Source organism: Lissotriton helveticus, chromosome 1_2, assembly GCF_964261635.1.
Source record: "Lissotriton helveticus chromosome 1_2, aLisHel1.1, whole genome shotgun sequence".
Lineage (NCBI taxonomy): Eukaryota > Metazoa > Chordata > Amphibia > Caudata > Salamandridae > Lissotriton > Lissotriton helveticus.
Genome location: NC_136058.1, coordinates 258,684,482 through 258,701,629, shown reverse-complemented (window position 1 = coordinate 258,701,629; position 17,148 = coordinate 258,684,482). Strand labels below are relative to the sequence as shown.

General features: G+C 49.1%; 1 protein-coding gene across 1 annotated transcript in view; it reads right to left on the bottom strand.

Moving 5' to 3' along the window:
• The window catches only part of POMGNT1 (protein O-linked mannose N-acetylglucosaminyltransferase 1 (beta 1,2-)), a 230,324-nt gene extending 224,862 nt beyond the window's left edge, over positions 1-5,462 (bottom strand). The window contains exon 1 of the mRNA XM_078671701.1: positions 5,347-5,462. Within this exon, the coding sequence (XP_078527827.1) occupies positions 5,347-5,373 (27 nt within the window). The 5' untranslated portion in view covers positions 5,374-5,462. The remainder of the gene's footprint in view (positions 1-5,346) is intronic.
• Positions 5,463-17,148: the final 11,686 nt, after the last annotated feature.

Genomic DNA, 17,148 nt, shown 5'->3' with positions numbered 1-17,148 from the left:
CTCTTTTATAATGAGGTTGCTGCCATAATTTGTCGCCGCACAACATGGCACCAAAGGGACAAGTGGATTTTGTTACAGGACAAGTAGATTTATGAAGCAACCTGCCCCATGGACAAGTAGATATTTTAATAAATTCCACACCCCTGTGAAGGTATATATTTCACACTCCTGTGGGGTCAAAGGGCAGCTCTTCCCAGAAGTTTTCAGCCAGCTTCACTAAGAGCAAGAAAAAAGATCATGGCCCTCTCGAAGGCGATGGGGCAGCTTGTCCTGACTTGCACAGTCGCCAGTCTCTGGGGCACGTGACCACTGCTGCCTGTGAATAGCACCTTCCAGTCCCAGTGAACATTCAGCAAGCTTAACATCCCATCAATTCGACACAGACATGGAGTTCTGCTGATTCGAAAATCCTTTTTTTTGTCGCTTGGAGCGGCACTGTTAACTGTTTTTAAAATGGGTAACTACTACGCCAGTTTCCAAGCCTTAAATCCAACAGTTAGTGTCATCTAATTGATAATCACAGACTACATACATTTGGTTATTAATTTGAGAGGCGTGACCCCTACAAAGTTATTAAACAGTTGAATGAAAACTCAGACCACCTCAGGGTGGACTACTTTGCAAGGGGATCTCAAACCACTACCCCCTGGTTATAGAGGAAATAAAAGATGGATCTCGAAAAGGTATTTGGAATATGGACAGTGGAAAGATCCAGGAAAAAGAGGAATAAAATTCACTCCGTAAGGACACCAGACTTTATTTTACAGAGAACAAAAAATGCTCAGTGGGAGAAAAGGTGAGCAGGCTTTTGGGTTGGCTGAGTAAGAGAGGGAGTAGACAGATGTGTGGGAGAATCAACTACGAATTATGGGGGGACGTTTAATGAGGAACCATAACACTCACAATATTACCACTTGTGCAACGTTGCCACTCCTCGTATAGTAAAAGGCCAACTAGAACATAATGAAGGGATGAAAGACGTCGCCGAGTGGATGAAGAACAGCCGCCTGAAACTGAACTCAGACAAGACGGAAGTCCTCATCCTGGGATCATCGCCCGCCACCTGGGACGACTCCTGGTGGCCCCCTGCCCTGGGCACCACACCCCCAAGCCAACGGACCACGCACGAAACCTGGGCTTCATCCTGGACTCCTCCCTCTCGATGACCAGACAAGTCAAAGCCGTATCGTCATTGTGCTTCAACACCCTGCGCATGCTCCGTAAGATCTTCCGATGGATCCCCACCGAAACCAGGAAGACGGTCACTCAGGCACTGGTCACCAGCCGACTGGACTACGGGAACACCCTCTATGCAGGAACCACTGCCAAACTACAGAAAAGACTCCAGCGCATACAGAACGCCTCTGCACGACTCATCCTGGACATCCCTCACCACAGTCACATCTCGACCTACCTGAGAGACCTGCACTGGCTCCCCGTCAACAAGAGGATCACGTTCAGACTCCTCACCCACAAGGCTCTCCACGACATGGGCCCGAAGTACCTCAACAGCCGCCTCACTTTCTACACACCCACACGCCAGCTACGATCGGCCAGCCTCGCCCTCGCCGCCGTACCACGCATTCGCAGAGCCACCGCTGGAGGAAGATCCTTCTCCTACCTGGCGGCCAAGACATGGAACTCCCTCCCCATCCACCTACGGCTGACCCAGGACCACCTCGCCTTCAGGAAGCAACTCAAGACCTGGCTTTTCGAGCAGTAACGGACCCCTCCCCCCAGCGCCTTGAGACCCTACTGGGTGAGTAGCGCGCTATACAAATTGCTGATTGATTGATAATCACAGCATTCTCTGAATAACTGAAAATGGCCTGCCTTGATGCAGAGTAGTGCTGGGGCAAGAAATAACACTGACAGATCTCGGAAGCGATAGATCAAATGAAAAGTGGTAAGACCCTGTGACCCAATTAAATTCTATAGGAGGCTCTTGCCAGAAATGGGTCACCATTCTTAATATATTTAATAAGGCCAGAGATACTGGGGAATTGACACCCGATCTTTAGCATGCAATTATTGCTACACTCTACAAAGAGAGGAAACCTTGAAATATCTGTACTTCCTACAGACCCATCTCCCTGTTAAATACCAAAATATTAGTAAGATCATGGCAAGGTGCTTGCAAAGGTCATCAACCCACTGATCCATAGAGAACAGACAGGAATCATGCCAAGGAGGTCCACTCAACTCAGTCTTCAATTTCTGAACAACTGGATGGATAAGATTGAAAAAATACATGTAAGCAATTGGCCCTTTTAGCTTTCAAACGCAGAAAAATTGTATGATTCTGTCAATTAGACCTACCTTTTTTAAGTCCTGAAGGCTTTAGGATTTAGCTCTAAATTTCATCCCTGGGTATCCTTGGTGTATGCAATATCCATGGCGGTAGTAAAAGGCGTAACCTGACACATTCTATCCCTCATGTGACACTAGACAGGGATGCCCACTGTCCCCCGTGATCCTCACTCTCTGCATGGAACCGCAGGCATGCTGGATTAGAGCAGATATAGTCTGATTCCCGGAGAACGCAGGGGGAACCAGAGAAAATTCCACTATAAGCAGAATTTGTACACTACTGTTTATTTCTAAGCACACACTGTTCCTGCCCAAAATGTTGACAAGCCCCACAGTCTCACTGTGTCATGAGTTTGTTTCAAGTACCTGGATATCGATATCACTCAGCAACAACCTGAATTCTTGGAAAAACACCTGGGAGGGGTTCAACAAGAGCTTCAATTGGATGTTGAACAGTGGCATAAGCTTCCACTCATTACTGGTAAGAGCAGCCATATTTAAAATTATTACACTATCCAAATTCTTCTATGTCGTGCACAACACCCCTTGGATAATACAAGACATTTTTTGATAAAATAGGCAAAACCCTGCGAGCAATACTCTGGGATGGAGGTGCACCTAAAGTAGCTCTTCAAACACTACAACGCTCACAACAAAATGGCGGACTTTCACTTCCAGATACAAGAGCCCATTATTGGGCATTGCAGCTTCAGTTGGTTAATGATTGGATGTTTGCATAGACTGAACACCCAGAGTCAAAAGTGAAACTGATCTTGATGGAACCACGCTCCAATCTTCAATTTATGTATGGGAAACCATTTTGAAGGGACTTGATGTGCCTCAACTAGGCTTCTCTGGCAACCTGGGACAGAGCATTGAAATATGTGGAGCGGCACACCGAACTTACGAGGGAAACAAGCTGCAGGAAGTGGGGAAACTGAAGGGGTTCAAAAAGTGGGACCTTACTGCTATTTCTAAAAAGTCCAATGCGATTCTATGAAATCTTTTGAAGACCGGCGGGAAACTATATAAATAACTACAGCTCAGACATGTTTGGAGCAGAGTGGGGGAGAGGGGTGGACAGACTTACCTAATAGCTACCTATTGAAAATCAGGGCGTTACAGGAAGAGTTTATGGGTAAATGCCTCTCCTTCACTTACTAAATTCTAATTAATAACAAGCCAGACAGTGTCCTAAAAACTCAAGGCAGCCTGAGGAGCAGACCTGGGTCAATTAGAAGATACAGATTGGGGCCAGCATTGATACACCCACAGGAAGAATCTATTAAAGCTTGGCTCAAATGAACTCAACTGAAACTATCCAATAGGGTATACTATAATAGGAGTAAACTATACAAAATGGGAAATGTACTATCTCCTAGATGCACGCACTGTTGGGAAGCCAAGGGATGTTTTTACAAACCTTTGGGAATGCCCCTCGATCGGAGGATACTGGTCCATAATAACAGCCCAACTGTCGGGGATCCTAGAGGTCCCCGTTACCTAGTAGCACTCTGTTCATGCTCTTATGGATCCCATGTGATGCTGTCCTTTCTAGAAGGAAACTGCTGTTCTGTAACCTGGGTGTTGTATTAGCAAGAACAAACAGCAATAATGTTGAGAACTTCAGCTACCCCAACCAAGCAAATGTAGTAAGCTGGGGTGATGGCTTGTTTGGGAGCCGGAAATGCAGTCAATGAAAGGAGAGAGTGCCTGCATGAGTTAGCAAATATACGGGGGGATACCACATTAACTCACACAGAAATGAATCGCAGTGACCAAGTAAAAAAATATCGGTTGATACTGTGTTTGACGGACTGTGTACGTGTGAGAAATTAAGTAACAATAAAAAAAGTTTGAAAAAAATCACACAAATGAAGATCCGAACACAGCACTCTCTCGTGCACATCGCACCTGCACACTCTTGCTAGCCTCTACTGTACGCGGCAAGAAGTGCAATCACTCAGGTCAGAAATGTGAACATGTTGGTATGCCTGTCAGAGACAGAAGAAATCTTTCTAACTTGCTTGGGCAGACTACACAAGCCAACAAGGCCAAAGACTTAAAAACACTGCTACTACTCTCCTCTGGTGTGCATACTTCTCCTGCTCCAAGCCCTGACAAAGGTGGATGCTCCCACACTGACCACGAAGCGGAAATTCCCGAGTGTTAAAGCATAACAAGGTTCCTGGAATTTCAAGGAAATTGCCGCGGTTTCTGACTCCTAAACTTCCAGGGTTAGCTGTCAATACTTGTTAAAAGGATTGTCTCTGACACACTAGAGGCTCGAGTGACTGGAAGTCTAGGAGCCCTTCCATTGGAAATACACCAATCACAACATTTCAGTCAAAGAAGGATTAATACTCAGAAGTCCAGTAGCTGAGGTGTATATTGTATACAAGATGGTTTATTAGTCTTAGTTGCTGGCAAGTAATAAGCTTCAATAGTAAGCTTCAATGATAAGACAGATATATAAGCTCTAATGTAAGCCCCACCAGAAGCAGCCTTCCTGCTGCTCAGCCATAATCCAACTAACACTCAGCACCTCTCAACCACCCCAATATTCTACTGCATCACCATGCACCAACAATCTACACAACACACTCATACTGGCTGAGCAGGAGATTATAACACAAGGGTAAACAATTCAACGGAGATTCGTGTCCGTAGCCTCTAGTGCGTAAAAAGCTCCTCGGGTACTGGATTTGTATCTGCCAAGACCATTGTATGTCGACTTGGCTGTGGACGCAAATACATAAAGTATTTCTTTAAAATATGGTCGACGATTTATTAGGCTGTATTGCCACATATTCAAGATAACCACAGACTCAACGAAGGAGCAAACAGAAACCATGTTTGCCAAATACATCATTTAAGAGACTCAGGGTTATAAAAAGGCTTGAATTTGAATAACAAGTCACCTACTAATAGGATCACTCATAACCCCTGTTGAACTCCAAACAAAAGGGGCGGAATGAGGAAATACTGTTCAGGGTTAGAGAATACCATTGTGGTAATTGCCTGTCTGCTACTTACACGGACAGTCCGTGAATTCAGCCTCATGTCCGCCGTCCGTAGCTAATCTTTTAACAGGTGTCATTTGTCCTTAATTCTAGCACTTCCGGGTCGCAAAACAACCAATACCGTGGCCGAACATATTGTGGGAGTCGTCTTGGAGTGGGCGGTACTGCTAATGTTTAAGGTAAGCTCCGATTGGAGCTTTTTGGGGCTCTCAACCAATCATAAAGCGCAATAAAGAATGCCAAACTGCTGATTGGCTATCAGGTCCGCACGTGCTTTCGTCTGTAGTGTGTTCTTGCAGTCGGCAAGCGCCGCCCATTGTGGAGACAGAGGTCTCTGGTGGAGCGCTATCTGATGATATAATTTGGTTATGGGCTGGAAATGAAGCTGTCTAGGGCCGGGAATGCCACGCAGGTGTCTGCTGCCTCCTGTTCAGAATGGGGAGGGGTGGTGGGGGCGCACCAGCGCGGTGTAGTGACCCAGGTTATGAGAACGAGCATTGGTTTGGACCTGTTAACGCCCTTTTCAAGATTGTCAGCTGAGCAACCGCTTTTGGCATTTGTTTGAAGGGCTCTGGCCAGGTGCGACAGCAGTACATAACGCGGGTGGGACCCTGCAGGGTACAGGGCCATAGCTATCCTTGTGTTAGGTGACACTAGTTTTATTTGCTACTACCTTGACAGGTCAGACGTATGTGGCAAGGCTGTTTGAGCAGCTCCATTTCCCATGACACCAGGGCTTTTGGTGGGATGAGCAAAGTTTGGTCTATAAGGGGCGTGGCCAAAGAAGTGTTTTATTAGGAATTATTTCCAAGATGTGTGGGCTGTTAAGGAAGGGCATGGCTTAAACATTTAAACTAAAATCCTGCACTTCGTGCATTCGCCCCCTGCGAGACTTGAACATGGTTCCTCAGCTCTAAAGTCAGCAGCTCTAGCTGTTACGCCACATCCTCTCCAGGCGTGACACACAATAACTGACGTGCACGTAGAACAAACCAGACCTATTGTCTTTGCTAATGCTATAAGCAGTATTCGTTAAAGGAGATACTGTGATTTTGCTATTAATAATTTCAATTGAAAATGTGTATAGTCTGAAATATGAGACTGAATTAACATTGCTAAGGTCTGCGGAAGGGTTAGTGGTCTTCTGAGTTTCTCAGTCAATCCTATTCTTCCCTTTGCACTGCTTTCCTCCTCAGTCTCACATCCTGTAGGAAAAGTGAGCACTTTTTCTCACCCCATCTTTTGGGAAATCCTCCTTCGGCATACCTCGCAGCTCATCTCTTTCCCTTTCTGCACCTTCTTTTCACTTTCAGCATGTACTAATTTCACCTCTTTCACTTCACCATCTCCCTCACAACACTACCACTCATCTGTAAGCACAGCATTTTCTTTAACATTAGCCTTGTCAATATTTCCATAGTTGTTAACCTACTTCACACACTTTTGCATTGAATTACAATTGCCACAGAACTGAGGCAAGATGGCGGCGGCGTGAGAGACCGCTGTGCATTGTCTCCTGACCGGTGTTTGTAGTACCTGGGACGCGGGTAAAAACAATGATTGTAAACCGCGGTGCTACTCCATCCTAAAACAATGCCTGGAATGCCTGAGGAATAATGGTTTTATATTGCAGCAATGGTGCTTTGTACGATCGTGCTTGAGCCTACGGTCTCTGGGAAGGAAGCGATAAGAGAACAACTATCGCTTTTCACCTCGCTAATTGGAATCGCCGTGCTACGGCAACTTGGGAGATTAAGATCCAAGAAACTGGGAATACAAGCTGCCGGTCAAAGCGGCTCTAGTGAGGGGGCTGAGGAAACGTACCTGGCGCTGAAGTCAGAGGGAGAGCGCGGTGTTATGGCTCCGAAGAACGCAGCGGTGCTGGCAGCCGCCGCCGCTAAGACAAGAGCGGCGAAGCAGGCTCAGCGGGATCGAGAGCTCGCTGCGAAGCAAGCGCAGAGCAGCGTCCCTGGCAGCGATATGATGGCTCCTTTGGTGCAAGATTCAGAGGCTGTTCTGACCCCCAGGATGCCTAAGCATGGTGGGGTTGTGGCTGGAAGAGGGAATGCCGGCCCCTCTGTGGTTGAACTCCTGCGCAGAGCCCCAGCTCCTGTGAAACTTCTTCCGGGTAGTGGTGGGAAGAGGCAGTCGGCCGGACCTGGGGGAGAGAAAGCTCCGGCTGGAGTATCTGATACAGAGCGGTCTGTGAACGTCAGTGGCAATAATGAGACTGCCCCAGGCGTAGGAATACCCTCTGCTTTGGAGGAGGGAGCGGCTAATGGCACAGATGCAGATGCTGGCACAGATGCTAGCTGTCTTACACCGGAGGGGGCTGGTGGCAATTCAGATTTAACTTCGGAGGAAATTCGTCCTGAAGGTACGATCCCTTTAATCTCTGCTATACAGACTTTCCCGGAGGCTTCTGCATCTTTAGACACAGTTAACAGCTTGACAGTCACCCCAAGCAATCAGGCAAACATTCTAACTTTGGCAGATAATGGGATTGGGGGGGACATGACCCTGCAGGGGCACGGTGTCACTACAATCCCCCAAATAGGATATGTTGAGAATAATAATAATATGCCTGAATTGGGCGGTACACAGGCGCTGGGAGGTGTAGGGGAGACGGACAAAGACCCAAGTGATTTTTTCTCATTCTCGGATGAAGTCGAATGGTCAGATGAAATTGAGGCTGAGACTGATTTCACCACAGAGAGTGTTGAGAATGCGAAATATAATGATCCCAGGGCTAGACGGAAAACGGTCCTAAGGAGGAAAAAAAGTCATCATGGGGCAGCAGAAATGACATGGACTATTCTCCATCAATCCAACTTGTTAATCGTTTGGGTTCAGCAAGTGTTTCACTAATTCCGACTTCTTAGTCTACTCACTCTTCTCACTTAGCGCAGTCAGACCATTCAGACCAACCTGTTTCCACGTTGGATTCTGTTATGGATACCGTCCTTCAGGCCATTGCTGCACATCGTGAGGAGACTTCCCAGGATGGACGCAAGTCACAGGCAGCTCTTCGCAAGGTGCAGGGGGTGATACGGAAAGTAACAAGAACTGTAGGTACTTTTAACGAGCGAATGACTGCGATGGAATCTCGTATAGTTTCTAATAAGGTCGAGGCCGCGGCAACCCAAGAGCGAGTCGACTCCCATGAGGCAGAGTTGGCTGATGTAAGGTGGAAGTTAGAAGATTGTGAAAACCGCTTACGCAGAAACAACCTGCGTGTTTTAGGCATTCCAGAAACAACAGAGGGAGATGATGTCCGCACATACGTGATACAACTTTTCCGTGACACCCTGCCCGAACTATTCAATTGGAATTGGGACTTAGAAATCCAACGGGCACACCGAGTTCCTCTGACTTTGAAGTCCACAGTAAAACCGGGGGGGGGGTACCCCGAGCCATTTTGGTTTATTTTGGAAATTTCCTTCTTAGGCAGGCAATCTCCGATAAGGCCAGACCTGAAGCACGACGCACTAGAGACTCAGTCTCCTATTTTGTCCGTCCGGATTATTGTCCTGCAACTGTTGAAAGGAGATGGCGACTTCGCCAAATGATTAAACCATTTCAAGAGAAGAAGGCATATCTTAATAACCCTGCCAGGCTAAAAATATTATTTGGAGGCCAAACTACATTTTTCTTTTTTGAAATTAAGGCAAAAGAATACCTTGATAGCCTGAAATAGATGAAAATTAAGGGAGAGATAGGAAATACCTTTAGGATTGTATTGTATTGTATTGCTCCTATGTACATACAACGTTTTCTCTTCTCTCTTTTTCGTTTTTTTCCTCTTTTCGATTAGATAATGATGAGGGATAATGGGCACTGTGGGGGGGGAGAAAATGGAAGAAAAAAAAAGGGAATATTTAAAGAAGAAAAAAAGGAAAAATAAAATCTGATATAAAACTGTATTATTTAGATATTTGCACATCTCTATGATGAAATGAGTAAGGCGTTTTTTTTTTTACCCGTAAGACAAATACTCTGATTTAATTGAGCACCGGTCAGGAAGCGCTTTTCCATCATTACAGACTCTGATGGAGTCTGACTGCCCTTTTCTGGGTGCAAGGGGGGAGGGCTGGTAATGTGGGGGGGGGGGGGGGGCGGAAGGCGGGGAAGAAATAAAAAAAATAGCAATTTCAGAGGTATGAGATACACAATAGGACATGCAATAAGAAGTGCACGTGAAAATATAATTAACTGCAGAAACAAGATTTTGATCTCAGACGCTAAAAGTAAAAGAAGTAAGTTTAATATTGGTAATAGTCTATTTTTGAAAAAATTGCAATGGGGAAGCTAAGACTATGTTGCTGGGCTGAATGACAGGGGGAAAAGGGCTCACTTTTGCGAAATAATTCGGCAGAATTCATATGATGTCCTCTGTCTTCAGGAGACCCATCTTCCGGTGGGTGAGAAAAATCTGTTAAGAATCCCCGGTTACAATGTGCTTGCACTCACAACACAAACCTCTAAAATACGAGGGGTGGCTATTTTAGCGAAAACTTTTCTTGGGCGAGCTAAGCGCAGGTTAGTTGATCCTTTAGGTAGATGGGTTATAGTTGAACTAGAGATGGGTATTACTATTTGTTCACTGTATGGCTCGAATCAGGACGACACTCAGATATTTCAAGATTTGAAACTGGAGTTGGCTTCCTGGGCTAAGAAACCGCTGTTTGTGGGGACTTTAATATATCTTTGGGCTCAATGTGGGATAGTCAAATACAGCAGAAATATACTGGTCTCAAGCCTAAAGTTTTTAGGGCAATAAAACAACTTATGGATAGCTATGACCTAATAGATATATGGGATCATAAACACAAAAATGACCCGGGATATACCTATTTTTCGTATCCCCACAATAAATATGTGCGGATTGACTATGTTATGACAACAAAGGAACACTCCATATATGTGGAGATAAGTAAATCCCCAAAAACTATCTCGGACCATAATTCGCTTGCTCTTACACTTAATATTGCCAATTTTAATAGGCCTCACTCCCAGTGGTCATTTGATAGGAAGTTACTGGCCAATAGAGAATATATACAGCATATAACTGTCTGGGCGCAGGAATTTTTTGATTATAACCAATATAGTGCTCCTAGAATGATGGTCTGGGACTGCTTTAAAGCGGCTCTGAGGGGAGAGACTATTGGCTTTGTAGCCAAGCGTAAGAAAGTCCAGGATAAACTCAATCATTATCATATTTATGAGCTAGCAAAATTAGAAGAACAACACGCCACTCAGATAATGCGGGGGAAGATGGGGGAAACAGCCTGCGCAAAATATTAGTTCTTAAAACTGAGCTTAACAGTGCTCTCACTCAAAGGGCAGCGGAAATCTTCCAGACAAATCAAATTAAAATTTATGAAAACGGGGAGAGGGTAGGGAAACAGCTGGCACTGCGTATCCGCCAGAAACAGTCTTATAATGTAATAGACTCTATTGATTCCGAAGGCCAGAAACATACGACACCCGCTGGTATTACAGAAGCTTTCTGGCGATATTAGTGGCGCTAGGTGGCGCCAAACCAAGATGGCTGCACCGATGTAAGGCTCCCGACTGACTGAGCGCTTACACCCACATTTTCAATATCCTCTCCAGTGCTGGCTACTCCTGAATGGTCTAGGAGTGATCCCTGAACTGTGGTGACTCCATCGGTGCCACAATCTTCCCGATCGGCCGAGGAGTTCGTGAGCTGCGGAGACATTTGCCTGGCGCCGACCAATACTGCTGGTGGAGTCGCTCTACGTGAGCGGATCCGACGCACGGGAAAGGCCGGTGCTTTGGGGCCTGCCCGCTCCGGACCTGTGGGCCTACACGCTCCGGCCGCCGGTCCCTATTTGGATTGGAGCCTGTCAATACCGAAGAGACAGGCTCCCGCTCTGCTGCCACGCTTGCTGGGGTTGCACCTGAGGCCCGAGAGTGCCCAGCCGCCTGCGGACTGGGACTGCCGGACGGAGGAGCCGGAGCGCTCGGCTCCCCCCCCCGCCTCTGCCTCTCCGCCCGCCTGCTCCTGACCACGAGGAGCTCCCCGTGGGCCGCCGGTGGAGTGCGGCGGGAAGCCTGTTCTCGGCGGGGGGTCCTCACGCTGCGGTGTGGGACCCGCAGATTCGAGTCCTGAGCCCCCCCCCCATTGGACCACGGGCTGCAACCTACCTACTCCAGCTCCAGGGGGCCTGAGGAGCTACACACAAGGTACGGACTTCGCTCCCCCGCGCTGCATGCTTGAACATTCAGGGTGGGCCCCCAAAGTGCACGATTGACCATTCTGGGCGGACCCTCCGGGGTGCACCCCTCCTGGTCCCCCCCCCCCCCTGCTGTACGAAGACTCAACACTGTGCGACTCGCGCTTGCTGGAGGGGGAGGGGTAATCCTCCCCGCGACCCCCGCTGCTGAGAGGCGGGACGGCTGGCGTTTGGCCTGCGGCTTTCTGTCCCCACCCCCCTCACTCGGTCACTGGCCGCACTTGGGGGCCCCCTGGCTGACGAGGGCCTGGAGTCGCTGCTACTGCAGCGCTGGGCCCCACCCTCGGACTCAGCTGTTCGCCTCTCCGTGATGGCCTCTGACTCTGTCATTCAACCCACTGGCTAGTCCATCTGCGGCCTAGTACCTGGGAAACACGTGGTGCTGTGGTCGCTCGCCTGCCTGACTTCCCGGCGCCTTTGCTGCTCTTTGGCTCTCATCCCCTGACATCGGCTAACACCATCCCATGCCCTGGCCTCCTCTCAGACCGCGACACCGCGGACTCCACGGCGCGACATGGGCCGCAACGACGCCAGACAATCTAAGATCCCCTTTGAAACCCACAAGAAAGCGTCCAAAACACAGTCGGAGGGTGCGGAGGGACCGGCCACCCCCGTGCCCCAAGAAGATGAATGGAAAACACTCCTGCTGGGCATGAGGCAGAGTCTCTCCTCGATAGACGCCAAGATCGACACCATCAATACCCGTATGGATAGTGTCGTCGCTAAACTCGAACACCATGACACTCGTATAAAGGAGGCTGAGGACAGGGTCTCAGCACTCGAGGATGGGGCCACTTCCACTGCCAAGCAAGTCACGCAGATGGACAGACTGTTGAAATTAATAGCGGACAAGAATGAGGACTTAGAAGCTAGGTCCCGACGCAACAACGTCCGCGTCCTTGGCCTTGCGGAGTCAACCAACACAGGGAGGATGGAAGTGTTTATGGAAAAGCTGCTCGTGGAACTGTTTGGGAGGGAATCCTTCTCCCCGCACCTCATTGTGGAGAGGGCACATAGATCTCTTGCTGCCCGCCCTCCTCCCGGAGCAACACCGCGCCCTGTTATTGCTCGCTTCCTCAATTACAGGGACAGAGATGCGGTGCTGCGCAGAGCGAGGGAAGTGGGCACGGTCACATATGGCAACACGACGCTCTCATTTTTCCCTGACTTTACCCCCTCCGTACAAGAGGCCCGCCGTAAGTTTGCGGGGGTGAAGAAGAAACTCCAATCCCTGGACATTTCCTATGCCATGCTCTATCCGGCCAAATTGAAAGTAATGCATCGTGGCTCACAGCACTTTTTTCTGAATCCGCAGCAGGTGGAGGACTTTCTCAAGCGCCACCAGAGAGACCGATCCACAGACCAGGATGGAATCCAACGCTCCAGGTCCCAGTCACCAATGTCTCAACAAGACTGACTTACTGAGCTTCTGGTGTGACCATGAAGACGCTGCCCTGAACTAACCACATGACCGAACACTGTAATGCTTGGTGAGGTACATTTTCTTATACTGTTTCAAATCTCACTGGAGGAAAAAACTCTGTAAGTGCTTGGTCGCCCACCTCCGTCCCACATAGGGTAGCTGGGGTTCCCTAGCGTCCTGTGGGTGAAAGTAAGGAGGTGGTGGGCAGGTTTGGCGCCCCTGGATTGCCGTCCCCAATGGGTGATCCCCTATAGAACTTTATCGTATCTTTAGTTTTGGGGTTGTTGCTGTTAGGGAGGGGGGTGGGGAGTCCTAATTCCCGGCTAGTTGGGAATGCCGGTGTGGGTGGGGTCTTATTGTACCTTCACGCAGTGGTAACTTACGGGCCACTTCTACAGTCTATTTGCACCATGCCACGACAGACTACTGTTATGCATTGCCGGCCTGTTGGGGTTGCCGGACAAGTTGGGTTCTTTACCTGTTTTAGAGCCCGCTGCGTAGCCGCGGTGGGAACTACTGAGACTTTGAGGAATGATATGATCAATCTGCTATGTGAGAGTATTGCATTTATGGCTATTACTGGATTGCTATTGTGGGCGGTAAGCTTGTGCTTCATTTGCATTTCCGGGATGGGATGGGTGACGTGAACACTCCTCAACCGGCTTTGAACATTCAGCTTGTTACTTGGAATGTACGGGGCCTTAATAACCCTAGGAAACGGCGACAGATACTGGGATATATGGACAGGCACGGGATCTCAGTCGCTCTATTGCAGGAAACACATCTGGTGCCCTCTACGTCCCCCTCGTTTGCTTCCCGGTGGGCGGCGTGCAGGGTGTTCTCGGCTTATTCGAATTATGCTAGGGGTACCACAATCCTGGTTAAAAGGGGTCTGGGGTTTACACCGTTTGGCTCTGAGATTGATTCCTCGGGTAGATATTGCTTGCTCTGGGGGAAACTGCACGTACATACTGTTTTATTTGCTTGCTATTATGGCCCCAACACGGATGACCCTTCTGCCCTCCTCACCATGTGGGGCAAGATACAGACCCTAGGCATATCTCATGTTGTTGTAGGCGGAGATTTTAACACCGCGCTGATCCCCGTGCTTGACCGATCACACCCGCAAGCCGGACATTATACACACACGCATCGCACCCTGCTAGGTATAGTGGAGGATCACCACCTGACAGACGCATGGAGGCACTTGCATCCTACTCTTCTACAGGGTACACACTTCTCCGCGATCCACTCCACCTGGGCACGCATAGACTATGTCTTCCTTTCTGCTGGTCTCACCCCATGGCTTGTCAAGGCGCACCACCTCCCCCGCACCTACTCAGATCACTCCCCAGTCCTATTGACACTGCGCATTCCACTGGATGCTTCTCCTTTCCTGAGTTGGCGTCTGAACCCCGCACACTTCACAGACTCAGCCTTTAAGGCTGATTTAGAACAAGACATAACTGATTTCTTTGACCGCAACGTCAACTCTGTTCCAAGTCTCACCGTTGTTTGGGAGGCGTTCAAGGTTACGGTGCGCGGGTGGTGCATATCCAAAGGGGGTGGGGTCCTCAAGGCCCTTCGTGGAGACCTCCGGAAACTGGAGGGGGAGATAGGCAAGCTAGAGAGCGAACTGTCCAACGGGTCGGGAGGTCACGCAGTTCAGGCGCAGCTTAGGGAAAAGATTAATGAGTACACTGATGCAGCAGACAAAGAATGTAAGTTCTTAGGGAAACTCTACACAGCTCGGGTGTATGGAGAAGGAGATAGGCCAGGTAGGGCCCTCGCTTCTGCTATCAGACCACCCAGGCACAGTTCTTACATCACCACACTGCTTGATAGACACGGGACGCCCCAAAGGGACCTCACTTGCCAGCTTAGGGTCCTCACAGAACACTACGCTACACTATACACCTCTCAGAGACAGACACCACTAGATCTCCCTTCCTATCTCGATGACACCGCTATCGCCTGGCTTGGCCCAACCCAACAAACGTTTTTGCACCTGGAGTTGGAAGTTGATGAAATTAAGGATGCCATTATGTCTATGAAATCAGGCAAGGCCCCGGGCTCCGACGGTCTACCGATAGACTTCTATAAAACTTTTATACACTTATTGGCCCCGATTCTTAAAAATGTGTACTATTCGGCCCTTGAGGAGGGAGTCCTGCCGCTGAGTATGCGGGAGGCCCTTATTACCTCCCTGTTGAAACCTGGTAAGCCCCCGGAACATTGTGACTCATATAGACCCCTCTCCCTGCTAAATACTGACGTCAAGATACTAGCAAAAGTATTAGCGACCCGCCTGAACCTTCTTATGGAACGCCTGGTCTTGCCGGATCAAGCAGGTTTCGTCCCAAATCGCGCCACTTCCCACAACCTCCGCACCCTCCAGGCGGTGCTGCAAGATATAGACCCCAATTGCGTGGCCGCGGCGGTCTTTTTAGACGCCACAAAGGCGTTCGATTCCCTAGAGTGGGACTATCTCTTAAAGCTGCTGGAACGTATGGGCACCCCCTTTAGCTTCCTTGATTGGGTTCGATTACTGTACTGTAAACCGCAGGCTGCTGTCCTCCTAAATGGTGCTCGCTCAGACCCCTTTGAAATACACAGGGGCACTCGACAGGGCTGCCCTCTCTCCCCAGTTCTCTTCGCGATAGCCATAGAACCCCTGGCTGCCAAACTACGTCAGCACCACAACCATCGCTCCCTTATCTACCCCGAGAGACAGTTACTCATATCACTATATGCCGATGACATGACCCTCTACATACACAAACCACAGGAAAACCTAAACCCCATCTTGCGCGAGGTCACCAGGTTCGGTGCCATCGCAGGTGTACAAATAAACTGGGCAAAGTCTGCCCTCTTCCCACTCACGGACAAAACCCACAGGTTCCCTCTCGACTACCCATTAGTATGGGAAGACGAGGAACTGAAATATCTGGGGATAAATGTTACCAGAGACCGGGAGGCCATTTTGCGAGCTAATTACGGCACGGTTCTGGATAGGTTGACAGATAATATCACTAAGTGGATCCACCTCCCCCTATCCATGGCGGGGCGTGTCTCGCTGCTCAAGATGGTTGTTCTCCCCAAGTTACTGTACCTCTTTACTAATATCCCCTACTGCCCTGGCCCACATTTCTTCCGTGCTATAGACTCTCAGGTGTCTTGGACAATCGAATCCCCGATCGCGACCCTACTACAGTAGATTGCACTGTGCTTGCATGGCGCAGGATCCAGTTACGCATGGGCGCTTCTCTCCTATACTCCCCTCGCATGGTGCTCGCGCACGATCCCAGATTGAGTATTACCCAGGAGGAAATTGGACGTAGGTTGCTGACTAAGCTGGCATTGCACACGTGGGGAGATCTCTTCATTCAGGGCCGTTTCCGTTCCGCTGCACAGTTCTTTGGAGGGCATGCACCTACTGTAATGGACACTTTTCTTTACACACGGCTACGCCAGAATATTCGGGCGATTACGCCTGACTTCCCTGATGAACCTGACACGGTCGCCCCACTACATGCGCTTTTACAATCTGACAACCCGAAACATGTGGTGTCCATGTTATACAAGCATGCATATACTGCCTCCGACCCCCCGCTTCTGAAAGCTAGGCAGGCATGGGATGGGGACCTTGATGCCCCCCTCTCGGATGAACAATGGGAGGAAAGCTGCTCCCACACCAACGCGGTTACGGGCAACGCTCGCCTCCGCCTAGTGCATTTCAAATTCCTGCACCGCCTTTATTATACACCTGCCAAGTTATATCGCTTTGGACTACGGGATAATGATCGCTGCCTCCGTTGTAAAAGTGCGGAGGCGGACTTCGCCCATCCTGCCTGGACTTGCCGGGACGTTGCGACATACTGGGCTGATGTGTTCGGTGCCTTGTCCGACATGGTGGGATTAACGCTTGCTCCCTGCCCCAAAATAGCTCTGCTGGGGCTGGCCCCACCCTCCCTTAAGATGCATCGTAATTTTTTTGCACTAAGTTTGTTACTGGCGAAACGTCATCTGGCCTGCAGGTGGGGAAGGGGACGAGCCCCCAAATTTAAGTCTTGGCTGTCAACCATGTCCACATGGCAGGAACAACTGCACAACTATGCGGACCTGCTGCCCC